The sequence below is a fragment of the Chionomys nivalis genome, chromosome 4 (assembly GCF_950005125.1).
Source record: "Chionomys nivalis chromosome 4, mChiNiv1.1, whole genome shotgun sequence".
Taxonomy (NCBI): domain Eukaryota; kingdom Metazoa; phylum Chordata; class Mammalia; order Rodentia; family Cricetidae; genus Chionomys; species Chionomys nivalis.
The window spans coordinates 106,771,160-106,787,181 of record NC_080089.1 but is presented as its reverse complement, the minus strand read 5'-3'; the positions used below and the strand labels follow the sequence as shown (position 1 = coordinate 106,787,181).

Here is a 16,022-nt window from a genome sequence, read left to right as displayed (position 1 = left end):
GCCTGATCTAGATCCCTGCAGACTGCAACAGAAAGCTGATGGCCATTCGAAACGGCCAAGCTGGGCGCGGTGGTACATGACTGTAATCCCAGCATCCCAGAGGCTAAAGTAAAAGGATTTCAAGTCAAGGCCAGCCTCGACTATGTGAAACACTGTCACAAACTAAAAAAATCAAGCCAACACAAACAAGCAGACAAAAGCCACAGCTAATTTAATATTGCACTGAGTCAATTTCATCCCCAAGGGAAGGAAAACAAAACTAACTCCCCCAAAACTTTGATACCTACTTCATACCATTAGCTACGCAATGGATTCAGAGTAGGCAACCTGGATTTCATGAGATCTTATCTCAAGAAGAATAAGAAGAAAATGCCTTTTTAGCCCAGTGTGGTTGTTTAGGCCTTTAGTTCCAGCATTTGGGAGGCAGAGGTAGGCCTGCCTTTGAGATTAAAGCCAGGCTGGTCTATATATTGAGTTCCAGGACTTCCAAAGTAAGACCCTTCCTCAAAGAAAAAAAAAATATGTGAAAAACTAAAAATCACATAAAACAAAGAACTCAAAAAATTCCTAGAAATCAGGGCCTGGAAAATGGCTCTGATAAAGAGCTCTTGCTGCTTTTCCAGAGGACCCAAGTTTGGTTCCCAGCATCCACAATAGCTCCTAACTGCCTGTGACTCTGAGGACCAACATCTCTGAATTCTAGAGGCACCTGTATTCACATGCCCACACCTATACACATAACTACACATAATTAAAAAAAATAATAGAACTCAATCTTAAAAGAGTTCCTAGAAATCAGCTGAGATAGTGCCCAGTGGCAGAGCGCTTAGTTGCCCAGCATCCCCAGTATGCCAGGGGTCCTGGGTCCAAACCCCCAGCAACACCCAGCCCCTCATTTCTGGAATCAATAGGAAAAAACTGTCAGGTAACCCAATAAGAAAGAAGAGGGGCAAGCCAGGTAGTAGCATACGCCTATGCGTACCCAGCAGACAGAGCCAGGGGATTTCTCAAGTTCAAAGCCAGCAAGGTCTACACAGTGAGTGCTAGGCCAGCCAGGGTGACACAGCAGGCCTGTCTGGAAAAGGAGGCTGGGGGAAAGACTCCCCAGGCCCTTCACATAAACATATGGAAAGACACTGCATCATTTAATCACAAAGGTTTACTCCCCACTCCCCACAGCTATCATGAAAGAGTTCTATGACATCAAGTCTCACTGCTGATGGAGTCTGCCACGATCTACCCTATATAGTCTGCGCCCTATAATTACATCCCTTGGAATAGAACCAACATACATGTATACATATGTTTGCCAATACACTAATGTACAAGACTGGGAATAAAGTGGGTGTGGTAATACACATCTATAATCCCAACATATAGGAGGCCAAGACAGAAAGATGTTGAGTGTGAGGCCAGCCTGGACTATATAGTTATACCAAAAAAGTGGGAATACCGGCATATTCCGTAATTATTGCAACCTGGAAATCCAGAGCAGTAAGAACTGACTCCACAGGCACCGTGGCTCACACAGAAGGATCAGCTTGACTTTGAGGCCAGCCTGGGCTATAAAATGAGCTCAAGGTTAAGTCTGAACTACAAACAAGGCCCATCTCACTGCCCATGCCCCTAAATGAATAAGTGAACTAAACTCTCAATACCTAACATATAACAATGAATGAAAAGCCAGACATAAAAGGACACAAGGCTACTACCATCTTAACACTTAGGAAGCCAAGAGTCAGGTTACAAGGACATTATATGGTTTTACATCTCCAGAGGACCAGTGGCTCTCACAAGCTGGGGCCAGTAAGGCCTTCACAAAGTGGAAAGGATGCTCACTTCTTAGTGGGGCTCCGACCTCTCTGCTACACGCAACCTTCAGGGCCTGGACACTACATTCCCCACATACTCTGAAAAAACTCAGGACCGAGCTCCCCTACCACTATGTCCTGCTAAATCCATTCCCAGACTTCCCCTGACTCTGTGGCACCCAAGAACCTGCTGGCCCTCCCTGTCTGGTCCTCCTGCCTCTCTCTCCCCAAAGCCAAGCGAAGGAGTGTGCTAACACACCCGATTTTATGTAGAGCTTCCAGACTGGATTCAGGATGTTATTAGTCCTAGACAGGCACTCTACCAACTGAGCTACAACCCCAGCCTCCCAGGGACTTTTTTGCCCCCCCAGACAAGCCAATAAGTTCTCACTCATCTGAGATGCTCCTCCCTTGCCCCACACCCACGCCTGCCTCAGAGGCACAGAGGTCATTGAAGCCTGGAAGCAGCATGCAGTCTCTCCTACAATGTGGCCAGTTGCCCTAAGTCTCTGACATTACCACCTTCTCTGCTGACAATCTGTCCAAACCTCCCAAAGAAACCCTTGAGTCAGGGAGACCATTTGGTCTGCAATGCAAGCCCAAGGCCGAGCATACAGCCTGTACTCCATAAACACCAGGCAGTGACTGCTGTGAGGATGGAAAGCTATTGTTCCAGAAAGAGAAGCCATTTTACTTCCATAACACAATGCCAGGGAGCTATCAGAGTCCTAGAAAAAGGCAGCTCTGAGGTCACCTGGGGAACAAACATGCCAGGTGTCCCGAGTGTGCACCAGGGCAGAACAGGGAAGAGCTGCAAACTGTCTTCCCGGATGGTCTGACACACAGGTAGTCTGACTTCTGACTCATCCGGTACTTTGCTTTCACACATAACCACCCTTGGGAGGATGACTCCATCCAAACTGTCAATGATGGCTCATCAACAGGTGCTGATGGAACCCAAACCTCACACCCACAAGGTTCTCTCTCTGTTTCCTTGATCTCAGGTCTGAGAAGCTCACAGACAAGAACAGACTTAGCAAGAACGGAGATGAGACACCGGGGTTTTCTTTCTCCTCTTCCTCCTTCTCCTTTAAAAACTTTTATTTTTAAATTGTGTGTCTGTGAGTGCGCACATGCCAGCATGCGTATACAATGCCTGTGGAGGCTAGAAATGGGTAACAGATCTCCAGGAACCAGAGTTAGAGGCAGTTGTGAGCTACCAATGTGAGTTCTAGGAATGGAACTCTGGCCTTCTGCAAGATCAGTACAAGTTCCTAACCATAGAGCCATGTCTCCAGTCCTTATTTTCTTCTTAATTGACATGTCGCCCTCAAAATGAACTACCTTCAAGCAACTAGTCTAGGATGAGTCAAGTCAAGGTCTGGAGAATAACTTCTTTGCTTCCATCATACCAAAGCCAGCTCCACAACCAGCACCTAGCAAAGGCTTGAGGACTACCTGGGCTTCCCCCTTTCAGGAGGCCAGGAAGAAAATATACACATCCGTGTTTACGAGAGGCCCTGTGTCAGACACTTGTAGCCTCCACGGTCTCTATCTCCCAGCTACCAGTGAGAGTAGAAGCCACATCTCAATTCTACAGACAAGGGAGGTGGGCAGAGCTTAAAGATTGGCTCAAGGTCTCAGAGCTACGATGAACGGAGCTGAGGTTTAAGCCAGATCTGCCAAGCACTGATACCCATGCGGTCTCCACTACAACACTGGGCCCATGCCACACCAGGCAGCCTGATGACAATCTCTGCTCACAAGGGCAAGACATTCCTTCATAGGGACTGCAGACTGCAGATTCCTAAGCATTGAGGTGAGGAGTGGAGAAGAATATGAAGTCAGGTCCTAAGTACAATACAGGGATAGCAATAACTCAAAGCATTTCTGAGGCAGATTCCTTAAGCCCCAGATTTCTCGGTCTGGTAAATAAGAGTGAACTGGGCCGGACGGTGGTGCACGCCTTTAATCCCAACACTCGGGAGGCAGAGGCAGGTGGATCTCTGTGAGTTTGAGGTCAGCCTGATCTACAAGAGCTAGTTCCAGGACAAGCACCAAAGCTACAGAGAAATCCTGTCTGAAAAAAAAAAAAAAAAAGAGTGAATATCCAATTCTGGGACAATACAAGGTGAGATGTGCCTGAAATGGCTAAACAAATGTTATGCCTACCAAACTGCAAGAGGCTGTAAACTCAGGACGACCTCCTGGACTATTGGGCATGAGGATGTGGCCATGCAGGCTGAGAGGCTCTGCATATGTCACGCTGCTCTCTACCCCTGACTGCTCTCCCTACATCCAACATTTGATAGCTCTTCCCTCCTGCTCCTTTCCCCACCCCAGCCCCCTGCCAGCCAGGGGCACTCCTCGCTATTCACAGGCCAGAAGGTGCTTTCTACCGTGGCACTGTTCCCTCTCTCTGTGCTGTGAGTCTTCTAAGAGTACAGAGCACAGCCACAGTACTCCACTCTCAGGGTGTTCATAAAGGAGGCCTGAGACTGGCATCTGCTAGGGGTGTACCAGCCATGCAGATGGACATGTTAATTCAAGGCTTCTTCCCAACCCTTGGCTCCCAAATGCTGGCCTGGGGGACCTTCTGAGCGTCTACCCTCTCTCTTGCCCTCATTATCTTGGTAAACGGGGTTCAGGTAGAAACATGGTTCTTATGCATTGAGCTACAGCCCCAGGGATGTACTGTTTGAGTAGGTACCCAGGGGTCACAGGTGGCTATTTAAACGTAAATTAACTAAAACCAAATTTCACACTAGCCACACAGCAAGGACTAAAATCCACATGGGGCTAGTGGTCAAGGGTTCGGACAGTGGGGACTACAGACAGCCATCACCCCATGAAGTCCTACTGCCCAGCCCTGCTCTGCCCACAGCTGCTAGTCTAGGAGCTATCGTGTGGGCTCCTGATGGTGAGCACTGGCAGCAAGAGACAGCCCACTCTGGCCCAGTGCTCCAGGAAGCCAGCAGCCGTGGGTGCTTGTGTGAAGTTCATCACTTTCACAGTGACTACACTCGCACACTGAGGAAGAAAGGGGTCACGAGAGGACAAAGTGGCCTCATACCGCCCAGCTGGACGGCACCGAAAGGGAGCTACAGAGATCCATCCACACAGCCCGGAAGCTGCTCACCTGTCCATTTTGCTTGGAACTTCTGGAAGAATGCCAGAAAACAAAACAAACAAACAAAAAAAAAAAAAATCAACTACAACAGAGGAAAGTGCCCAAGCTGGCTGCCCTCCCAGCTGGAAATCCTGGCTCCAGCAGGATTGGGTCACCAAATCACCCAGCACTTTCAGGAACAAACTGTGTCCCTGAATGCTCCCCTGTCACTTACCACCTCCCACTCATAGCTCATCTCTTCCTTACATTAAGTTGCCTCAGCCCCAACCTGACCCTACCTGAAAACAACACTATGCTTGGACTTCCCAACTGTCCACCAGGGCTGGCTGACCACAAACACTGCTTTAGCCAGCACTGTGACCTCTCTGCGTCCACCTCCCCACAGGACATGCACGAACTAGAATCTGGCAGTATCACTTCCCTCCAGGACCCTGGTAATCCAGCACCTGTCACAGCAGGTTGGCTCACCAGGAAGCGGCCTGTCTCCCACGTAGAACTGTGTGCCTAACAATACACAAAACCAGGGTGACTCTAAATCTTGTCTGTCTTCTCTCCCCTCAATCTCAGGGCCACTTCAAAACCAATACCGTCCAATTGTGAGCTTACAGTTGCAGAGGGAGAGAATGATTGGAGCAAACAGCCCACCCAGGAGCAGCTCACTGAAGAGCCAGCCACAGACTGCTGGGAGACACCAAGGGACAGGTGCTAAAGGTCAAAGGGCTCCCCCTGGCAGGTGCAGGCCAAGACAGTGCTTAGTCCTGTTGTCCAGTGTCATATCAAAGGCCTGAAAAAAATGTAGAGCACTTCCTCCCCAAGGGAGGGGCCTCCTGGGATCTTATCTGCTGAGAGCAGACAGTCCACACTTCCTCCCAATCTTCCCACTTACCACGTACAAGAGGCTGCTGTGGGCTGGAAAACTAACTCAAAGTAATTTAGGCACTTGTCCTTCTGACACAGAAAACTGGGATAAGAAACTGATGTCAGTAAGGAAATACTAACTTGACTAGGGGATGCTAAGTTATACAAAGTAGAATTCAACTAAAAGAGCACAGGCTCGAATATAATTCAAGACTGAGTAGTACATTAAACATCGTGAGAAACCTGAAAGGAAAGTACAGATGACAGCCAATGTGAAATGTATGAGCCTAAGGCCTATAAATAATTTTTTTTTTTTGTAGGAGGCTGACTCCCTTTTAGAGTGTTAGCCAGAACCAGTTGAGTGTTATTATTAAAGAGTTTTTCCTTTATATAATCTTTTATTTAATATAATCTCTCTGAAGTGGTCAGAGTGATTTCTCACTGGAAAGGGATAGTTACGCACACACACACACACACACACACACACACACATCCTTTCTCATAGTGAAAGGTGGGAAAATGTTACTTAAGAACTGCAGAGGAGCCAGAGGGCTCCGTGAGTAAAGGTACTTCCTACCAAGTCCAACAGACTACAGAGTGCATTCCTGAACAGCTAGGGTTACAGAGAAACCCTGTCTCCAAAAATCAATAACAAAACAAAACAAAATTAGCATATAGCGTAGCAATCACATTGCTCAGTATGTATTCAAAAGAACTAAAGCAATAATCAAAAGGTGCCCACTGGATTAATGGGTAATAAAATGAGAGTTGGAGTCAGTGGGGATGAAGCCTGGTGGTAGAGTCCAAGCTTAGTATGGGTTCAGTCCTCAGTAATGAAAATCTACAAAATATATGGGAGATCCACATTACTATTACTTAGACTTGAAACAAAATTCTGATGCCTGGCACAGTACTAATGAACACTGAAAATCTGTGCCAACTAGGCGATGGAGCCTAATGACCCGCGTCTGATTTCTGGATCCCACATAAAGGTGGGAGAAGAGACCTGACTCCACAGAGTTGTTCTCTGACATTCCTGCACAGCTCAGTTCCATCATAGGACACAATAATAATTTAAAAAGAAAACAAGAGAAAGTTTGGATTTAAGCTAAGCAAAATAAGGCAAACGTAACAGGATATCTACTATCTAATAAAGTATCTAGAGCAGGGAAATTCAAACCTCATAGAAAGTAAGCTGGCGGTGGAGTGAAGGAAATGGTGAATTATTGCCTAATAGGTGTAGCGTTTCTGCTGAAGATGGTAAAAGCTTTAGAAACAGTAGCGATGATTATGCAACACCGCATAAAATTAGTACAACTGAAAAGAAGTTAAACCGGTAAGTTTCGTGTTTTATATAGTCTGCCACACACACAAAAATGACACAGAAAGGAAGACAGTGAGGACGCAGGAAAGGCGAAGCTGTGACAAGGCCATTTCTCACACTGGATGCTGGGCTCACAGAACTCCCAACAGCGTCAGCACCTCATTTCACTGAATGCCACAGTACCAGCCCAGCAGCTTTCTCCATAGCTTACTCCAGTGGACTGCTAAGTACAAGCCATCTCAACCCACCCTCTCCCTTTGGCTAGAGAGCAGTGAGCCACAGGCTGGCTGGCATTAGTGGCAGCAGTATGGTGTTAGCTACAAAAATCACAAACTCACCACAGCTGTTCCAACAGTGGAAGACGCGCCAAAACAAGCTGTTTTGTAGCTTAGCACTATGAGACGAAGATCATATCACACACAGGTAATTTGAAAATTATCCAAATTTAAATTCTAAATACAATTTCAAGTGATACAAATATGCATCATTTTCACACCATTGAAGTTTTTTAAAATCTAAGAGCTGGATCAGTGTGTAAAAACATCTCTCATGCAAATCTGATGATCTGAGTTTGATCCTTAGAACCGAAGTAAAAAATTCAGATGTAGAAGCTCACTCTATAATCCAGTACTCCTAGAGTGAGCTGGAGGACGAAGAGGCAGTCAGCAGAAACTCATGTTTCTGAAGATGTATTTATTTTGTGGTCTGTGTATGTGTGCGTGTCTGTGCGCGCACAGACACAGCGTGCCACAGTACACTCCTGGAGGCTAGATGCTGTTCAGGCCTACGTATACCAGGTTGCTGGCCAGTGAACTTCTGCGGACCCTCTGGTTTTCACCTCACTGTAGAAGCACCAGGATGACAGGTGGGTTCTGGGGATTTGAACTCAGGGCTTCACATGTTTTGCCCACCAAATCATCTCCTCAACCCAATTTTGTTAAAGGTCAGTTAATTCACAACACCCAGATAATATCAGAAAGCACACAGTGGCTAGGGGTGTAGCTCAATGATTAGAAAGATCTGAGCCCAGTCCAGCACCACAAAAACAGAAAAGAGATTATACAGTAAGACGTTTCCAAACCCGCTCTCCTGTGTATCTCATCTCAGCAAGGAGGAGCAGCAGTGCTTGATGGCGCAGGCCTGTAATCCCAGGTACTCAGGAGGCTGAGGCAGAGGACTATTAACTCAAAAGGTATGCCTGGATTACAGAATGAGTTCAAAACTAGTTTAACAAGACCGTGTCTCAGAATGAGAGGTCTGGGAATACACAGCTCAGTGGTGCAGGGAATGTCTAATGGGCCTGAGGATCTAAATCTGATCATCAGTACCACACACACACACACACACACACAAATGGTAAAAATTCAGTATAAAAATTATCATCAGCTCTCTTTGCCCCATCTACTGCGAGAATGAAGACCATTCTCAGCAATCAGACGGTCGACATTCCAGAAAATGTGGACATCACTCTGAAGGGGCGCACAGTCATTGTGAAGGGCCCCAGAGGAACCCTCCGGAGGGACTTCAATCACATCAACGTAGAGCTGAGCCTTCTTGGGAAGAAGAAGTAGAGGCTCCGGGTTGACAAATGGTGGGGCAACAGGAAGGAACTGGCCACTGTCAAAACCATCTGCAGCCACGTTCAAAACATGATCAAGGGTGTTACACTGGGCTTCCGCTACAAGATGAGGTCTGTGTATGCTCACTTCCCCATCAACGTTGTTATTCAGGAGAATGGGTCTTTGGTTGAAATCCGAAATTTCTTGGGTGAAAAATACATCCGCAGGGTTCGGATGAGGACAGGCGTTGCTTGTTCTGTCTCTCAAGCCCAGAAGGATGAATTAATCCTTGAAGGAAATGATATTGAACTTGTTTCAAACTCGGCGGCTCCGATACAGCAGGCCACAACAGTTAAGAACAAGGATATCAGGAAGTTTTTGGATGGTATCTATGTGTCTGAAAAGGGAACAGTGCAGCAGGCTGATGAGTAGACCTAAGGTACCAGTCCCAGAAACAAGCTCCGGAATTTTAATACGATTTGGGGTGTCTTTTGGGACAATAAAAGACTTGTATTGATAAAAAAAAAAAAAAAAAATTATCATCAGCTGGGTGTGGTGGCTCAGGCCAGCCTGGTCTACAGAGTGAGTTCCAGGACAGCCAGGGGTACACAGAGAAACCCTGTGTCGGAAAACTAAACAACCAAAAGAGAACTATCTTTTGTTCTCAGAGTCTCTCTCCCTCCCCTAGTGTTCCTTTGGTCTTTTTTTTTTTTTTTTTGGTTTTTCGAGACAGGGTTTCTCTGTGGTTTTGGAGCTCCTTTGGTCTTAATCATGTGATCTTGGGCACATGACCTAACCTCTACTGGTTTGAGCTTCCACCCATAAATTAACAGTAAAACCTTCCTCCCACTGATTTATCAGGTTGTCATCAAGACCAGGTAAGATAATCTGTGCTGGTGACACATTCACCCAGTTACCTCTGACCGTGCTGTTGTATTTAATAACAAACAAAACCAGAGACCCCAGGAACTCCCAGCTCCCTTTCCCTCCACAGGGCTATCTCCATCTAACACTAGACACAGTGCTCCCTTTCCCTCCACAGGGCTATCTCCATCTAACACTAGACACAGTGTGCTTGGTATTTGTCTCCCTGGCAGAAAAGGAAGAGACTGGGACAGACTGCTTTCGCCACGGCTACACTTCCAGTGTCTGAAGCCTGCACATGGTCCACTCGGTATATATTCCTGCACATGGTACACTAGGTATATATTCCTGCACAGGTCCACTCGGTATATATTCCTGCACATGGTATACTAGGTATATATTCCTGCACAGGTCCACTCGGTATATATTCCTGCACATGGTACACTAGGTATATATTCCTGCACAGGTCCACTCGGTATATATTCCTGCACATGGTACACTAGGTATATATTCCTGCACAGGTCCACTCGGTATATATTCCTGCACATGGTACACTAGGTATATATTCCTGCACAGGTCCACTCGGTATATATTCCTGCACATGGTACACTAGGTATATATTCCTGCACAGGTACACTCGGTATATATTCCTGCACAGGTACACTCGGTATATATTCCTGCACATGGTACACTAGGTATATATTCCTGCACATGGCATACTCAGTATATATTCCTGTTAAAGAACAGATTGTCAGCCCCAATGATCCGTTTGGAAGCAAACTAAACATTTTGTCACACAAACTGAAAAAACAAGGAAAAAAAATATAACTTCCCTTTTCTAATTAGGAAAAGGACTAAGGAATCAAATTTAAAAACCTATAAAAAGGGTCAAGCCTGCTGCAACACACCTTTTAATTTCAGCATTTAGTTAGGAAGGCAGATCTCTATGAGTTCCTGACCAGCCAAGGTTTTATCCCAAAAAACCCTCCACCTCCTCCATAAGAGCCTGTAGATAGGGAAACAATCCAGGAGAAGGTGAGAACTTCTGAGTCAAGATGGAAGCTTTACAGCTATTTCTACTTTATGTTTGTTTAGACTTGTTTTTCTTAATTTTATGTGTATGAGTGTTTGCCTGTATGCATGTATGTGTACCATATGCATGCAGTGCCTTAGAGGTCAGAAGAAGAAAAGGACATTGCATCCCATAGAACTGGAGTTACAGACAGTTATGAGGAACCATATGGATGCTGGGAACTGAACCTGGGCGTCTGCAACAATAGCCAGTGCTCTTAACTGCTGAGCTGTCCTCCATCCGCCCCTATTTCTAAAGAAAATGAGAGGAAACGCCAAGGACCAATGGCGAGCTCTTGATTCTAATGCAGAAGCCATACAATTCCCATATGTAAACTCCTACAACTAAGCTAAAAACTTTCTGAAGTCAGAACTGAGAATTTAACCCACTAAAATAGTAACCAGTATGTCAGCAAACTGAATAATCTAGATGATTCTAGACTATGTACAAATTCATAGAAAAGCACAAACTATCTAAACTGACTCATGAAAAAAATTGAATAGATTTACACCTAGTAAGTAAACAACAAATCAGCTCAGAGATGGAACTCTTGGTTAGCATGCAAAGTCCCGAGTTCCATCCCAGAAACACGGGAGTTTAAAAAAAAAAAAAAAAAAAAAAAAGGCGGGGGGGTGGCAGGAATATGGCTCAGTTGGTAAAGTGCCTGTCACGCAGGCATGAAGACCCACGAAGACCTGCGTTCTGAGAGCCCTAGCACCCATGCAGCCATCATAAACCAGGTGATTTACATCTGTAAGCTCAACACTGAGGGAGGCAGAAACTCAAAGGATCCTGCAGCTAACTGACTAGCCAACCTAACCAAAGTAATGAGATCTAGATGAAGTGAGAAGAGACTATTTTAAAAAATAATATGAGCCCTGCCGTAGTGGCACACGCCTTTAATCCCAGTGCTAGGGAGGCAGAGGCAGGCGATCTCCATGAGTTCAAGGCCAGCCTGGTCTACAGAGTTCCAGGACAGGCAAGGTTACACAGAGAAACCCTGTCTCAAAAAAATAAAAAATAAATAAAAATAACATGGGAACTGTCTCAGTCAATGAAGAGCATGCTCTGAACACATGAGGACCTGAATTCCGATCCCCAGAACTCATGTATCAACAAAAAAGCAGGGCATGCGTACCACACTTCCTCACCTGTAACCCTGCAGCTTGCTGGCCAGCACGTCCAGCCAATATCTGAGCATGATGAATTCAGTGAAAGAAACCCTGTCTCACACCCGATGTCAACCTCTGGTCTCCAAAAGTCTAATACACATATGCACATATACACACTCCATACACATGCACACACACACACACAAGATGGAATGAAATCAAGAAAGACAACTAATATTGACATGTATCCAGACACACCTGCACACCCAAATCTACATGAACAGTACATGTTCCTCCTGATCAAAGAAAAGATAAAATCCTCAAAACAACAACACAGACCCCTTCAGTGGTCAATTCTAGCACACATTTAAAAGGTCCCCAGCACCATATAAAGCCCAATATGGTGGCTCAGGTTTATAATCCCAGCACTGTGAGGTTGGTGGCAGAGGGATTAGAAATTCAAGGTGGGGTGGGGGAGAGTGGGAGGGAAATGGGAGGAGGTGGAAATTTTTAATTAATAAATTTTAAAAAATGGATTCAAGGTTCTCCTCTAGTATTTGAGTACAAAACCAATCTCAGGCTACAAGAATCCTATCTTAAACACAAAGACAACAACAAAACAAAAAACCTAACAAGACAACATCCACAGCTGAAGAAAGTGAAAAGAACTTAGTCAAGTGGAAAGGCGTCCCATAGTCATGGACTAACAAATTTAACATATTTAAATGATAACGTCCCAAATGATTTACAGATTCAAGGCAATCCCTATGAAATCTCTTTACAGATGCTCTTTACAAAACCAGGGAAATTCATTCCAGAATTCAGATAGTCTTCCTTATTTGGTTCTTTTGAGAAAGGGTTCCTCTCGCTGTGTATCCAAAGCTGGCTTTACCTCGTAGCAGCCCTCCTGCCTGAGGCTCTCAGTTGATCAGTTAACAACCACACACCACCATCCCTAGCATCACACAGAATCTTAAGCCAACTTTAATGACCAAAACAATCTTGAAAAGAAACTAAGTTACACCACTTAAACTAATTTCAAAACTTGCTGCAAGCTGGGTGTGGTGGCACACGCCTTTAATCCTGGCACATGGGAGGCAGAGGCTGGCAGATCTCTGAGTTTGTGGTAAGCCTGGTCTACAGAGTTCCCAGACAGCCAGTGTTACACAGAGAAACTCTGTCGAGAGAGAGAGAGAGAGAGAGAGAAAGAGAGAGAGAGAGAGAGAGAGAGAGAGAGAGAGAGAGAGAGAGAGAGAGAGAGAGAGAAACAAAAAGCAAACAAACAAAACAACAGCAAAAATCTACAAGGCTACACGATTTAAAATAATGTAAAGCTGGACAAGGTGCCACCTGCCTGTAATACCAGCTCCTCAGGAGAGAATAAAGTAGGAGAATCCCGAGTTCAAGGTTAGCCTGGACAACACAGAAAATCCACCTCAAAAACCCAGCAACAAGGAAACACTATCTCTATGTATCTCGTTGCTGGGACTGGTGAGTCGGCTCAGTGGTTAAGAGAGCTTGCTATGAACCCATGAGGACTGGGTACAGATCCAAGCACCACCATGGCAGGCTGAGAAGGAGCTGGCACTTGCCGCACTTGCCCGTAACCCTTGTTGTCTGCCAACCTACCCCCAAACCAACAAAAACCCCACAAGTTTCCGGAGAGGAGAGACCCCGCCTCAAGAGTAAGGCAGAGAGACAGATGAGGATTCGAGTCAAGTCTGAGATTCCTGAGGTCTGGAGCTGGAGGACAATTATCTGATGGCTCTCACACGCTGCCAACAAACACAGAAGCCCACGTAGCCAACTTTCACTCCCAACTACTTCCCCTTTCGTTTTCCCACAGAGATACAAGGCAGAGTACACAACTACTCTGGGAGGAAAACAAAGGCCAGCCAAGACTGACCAACCTGGGTTTGGGTTTTTTGTTTTTTGTTTTTTGTTTTTTTTTTAGATTTATTATGTTCTGTCTGCATGTATGCTTGAACGCCAGAAGAGGGCACCAGATCTCATTACAGATGGTTGTGAGCCACCATGTGGTTGCTGGGAATTGAACTCAGGACCTCTGGAAGAGCAGCAGCCAGTGCTCTTAACCTCTGAACCATCTCTTTGGCCCCATCCTCCCCCCCCCACACACACACACTGGGTTTCTCTACAGCAAAGGAGCCTGTCCTGGAACTCGCTCTGTAGACTAGGCTGGCCTCGAACTCATAGAGATCTGCCTGCCTCTGCCTCCTGAGTGCTGGGATTAAAGGCGTGCGCCACCACAGCCTGGTCTGGTTTTTGATTAAATCGGAAGTGGAGTCTCTGACTTTCCCTACCTGTGGCAGATGTTTTATTTTGTTGAATGAGGGACACCGTTTTTTGCCTATATAACAACAGAGCCAACAGCTCCCAGCCCCTTAAGCTCGTACGTTACTAGATTTCAAAATAGCCCACAAAAAATGAATGTGTCACTCCCCCACTGGAGACGTGAAAGAAAGCAGGCTCGGGAACATGGTTCCCAAGTTTCAGTGTCGAGTGACACAGCCAAAGTGTGTACATGGGTAGTGAATTTCAGAGTTCCTCTTCACTGCTTTGAAAAGACCAGCAAGTAGAGATGAATCCAGGCCATCTCGATGGCTAAGGAAAGGCAAGTGCTTCAGAGGCAAGCTGGGAAAGAAAAGGGAGCCTTTTTGCCTGCAGACCACCCAGACATCGTTTGGACTTTTGCCGGCTGCACAACCGCAGCAGTCACTCACCCTCCTACCCAACAGAGCCCTGATGGGCAGGTGCCAGGAGGCCGGCCCGGGGGGACCCACCAAAAACGTAAAAAACAAAAACAAACAAAGAACCCCAAAACATGTAAAAACTGAAAGCTGTGCTTGCAACAACAGCATGGATGCCACATCTTGGCTGTGGCACAAGGACCACCGGCCAAAGCGCACGCGCGAGGTCCGCCCCTGGGCTGAAGAGACAAGCCTATCTCAACAGCAGATCCCAGCGCCGCCCTATCGCGCATGCTCTGCTCGCGCGCGCACGCGCGTCTCGACAAGTGTTTCCCTCGGCCTCCACCCTCCCGCTCTGACCCAGAACACTGGCCTCCATGCCTGCACCTCCCACTCCACGTCCCTCACCTTGCGCCCGGTTTTCTCCCGGAGGGCCTTCAGCCGTTCTTTCCGCCGCAGCGCCTCCTCCTCAAGGCGGCCCACACCGGCGGCAGCAGCCGCCATCTTACCCGGGGCCCCGCCTTTTCTCTCCGCTTCGCGCAGGCCCAGTGATCAGAAGAATGCTTGATGGCCAATCCAAGGGCGAGATTGGAGAGCCGGAAGCCCTGAAAACCAATCAATGCTGAGTTGCTACAGGAGGCCACGCCCTTTGTTCTGGAGCAACCTGTGCTGCGAGCGAGCCGGCCGGGTGGAGGAAAGGCGTTAAGTTCGATTTTCCCAACCTTAATCAGTGAGAAAGCAAGTAGAATCAGACCTGAGAGGCAGAGATTAGAGTGAGTCGATTGTTCTGCTTTTGCCTCACCACGACCCGCCTCTCCTGGTCGCCCTCTTGGAATGCTTAGCCATCCTTATCCACTTGTGCTGATTCTTCAAGGAGCGAATGCCTCGAGAAGCATTCCCTGGGTCGGGTGTGGTGGTGCACGTTTATAATTCCAGTACTTAAGAGGCTGAGGTAGCAAAATTATGGGCTCAAGTTCAGTCTGGGTTACGTAAGGAAATCATCGTAAAACACCACCACCAGACACCAGAAACCCTCCGTGGCCACTCTCCTTCCCACTCTGAGGTCAGTCTCTCTCCTCCAGAGACAGCAGCCAGTGGCACCTTGGACTCATCTGTCCGCACTCTGCTCCAGACCTGCGCAGTTCGAGGCCTGGCTGCATGGCCTTTTCCTTTGAACTCAACAATGGCCTCTCATTCCGTTCTGGGGCAGCAGCATACTCAGGGTCAGGCTCCCGTCTCTGCAAAAAAGCAAACGTCAACCAGGGCCAAGTAAGCGCCACAAAACTTACTCCTCGCCGGGCGGTGGTGGCGCACGCCTTTAATCCCAGCACTCGGGAGGCAGAGGCAGGCGGATCTCTGTGAGTTTGAGACCAGCCTGGTCTACAAGAGCTAGTTCCATGACAGGCTCCAAAACCACAGAGAAACCCTGTCTCGAAAAACCAAAAAAAAAAAAAAAAAAAAAAAAAAAAAAAAAAAAAAAAAAAAAAAAAAACCTTACTCCTCCCTACCAGTTTCTGAAGAGTTTGTGGCTGACAGTCACAGATGCACGCACCCGCTTCCTTCCCCTGCTCCTCTTTCTAGGAG

General features: G+C 46.7%; 1 protein-coding gene and 1 pseudogene across 2 annotated transcripts in view; one reads left to right on the top strand and one right to left on the bottom strand.

Annotated features, from left to right (window-relative positions):
• The window catches only part of Ccdc12 (coiled-coil domain containing 12), a 57,170-nt gene extending 41,749 nt beyond the window's left edge, over positions 1–15,421 (bottom strand). The window contains exon 1 of one of the 2 annotated variants that reach the window (XM_057766659.1): positions 14,847–15,421. In XM_057766659.1, the coding sequence (XP_057622642.1) occupies positions 14,847–14,942 (96 nt within the window). In that variant the 5' untranslated portion in view covers positions 14,943–15,421. The remainder of the gene's footprint in view (positions 1–14,846) is intronic. The other variant, XM_057766660.1, reaches the window with a different exon arrangement.
• On the top strand, positions 8,520–9,138 carry LOC130872550 (60S ribosomal protein L9-like; annotated as a pseudogene).
• Positions 15,422–16,022: the final 601 nt, after the last annotated feature.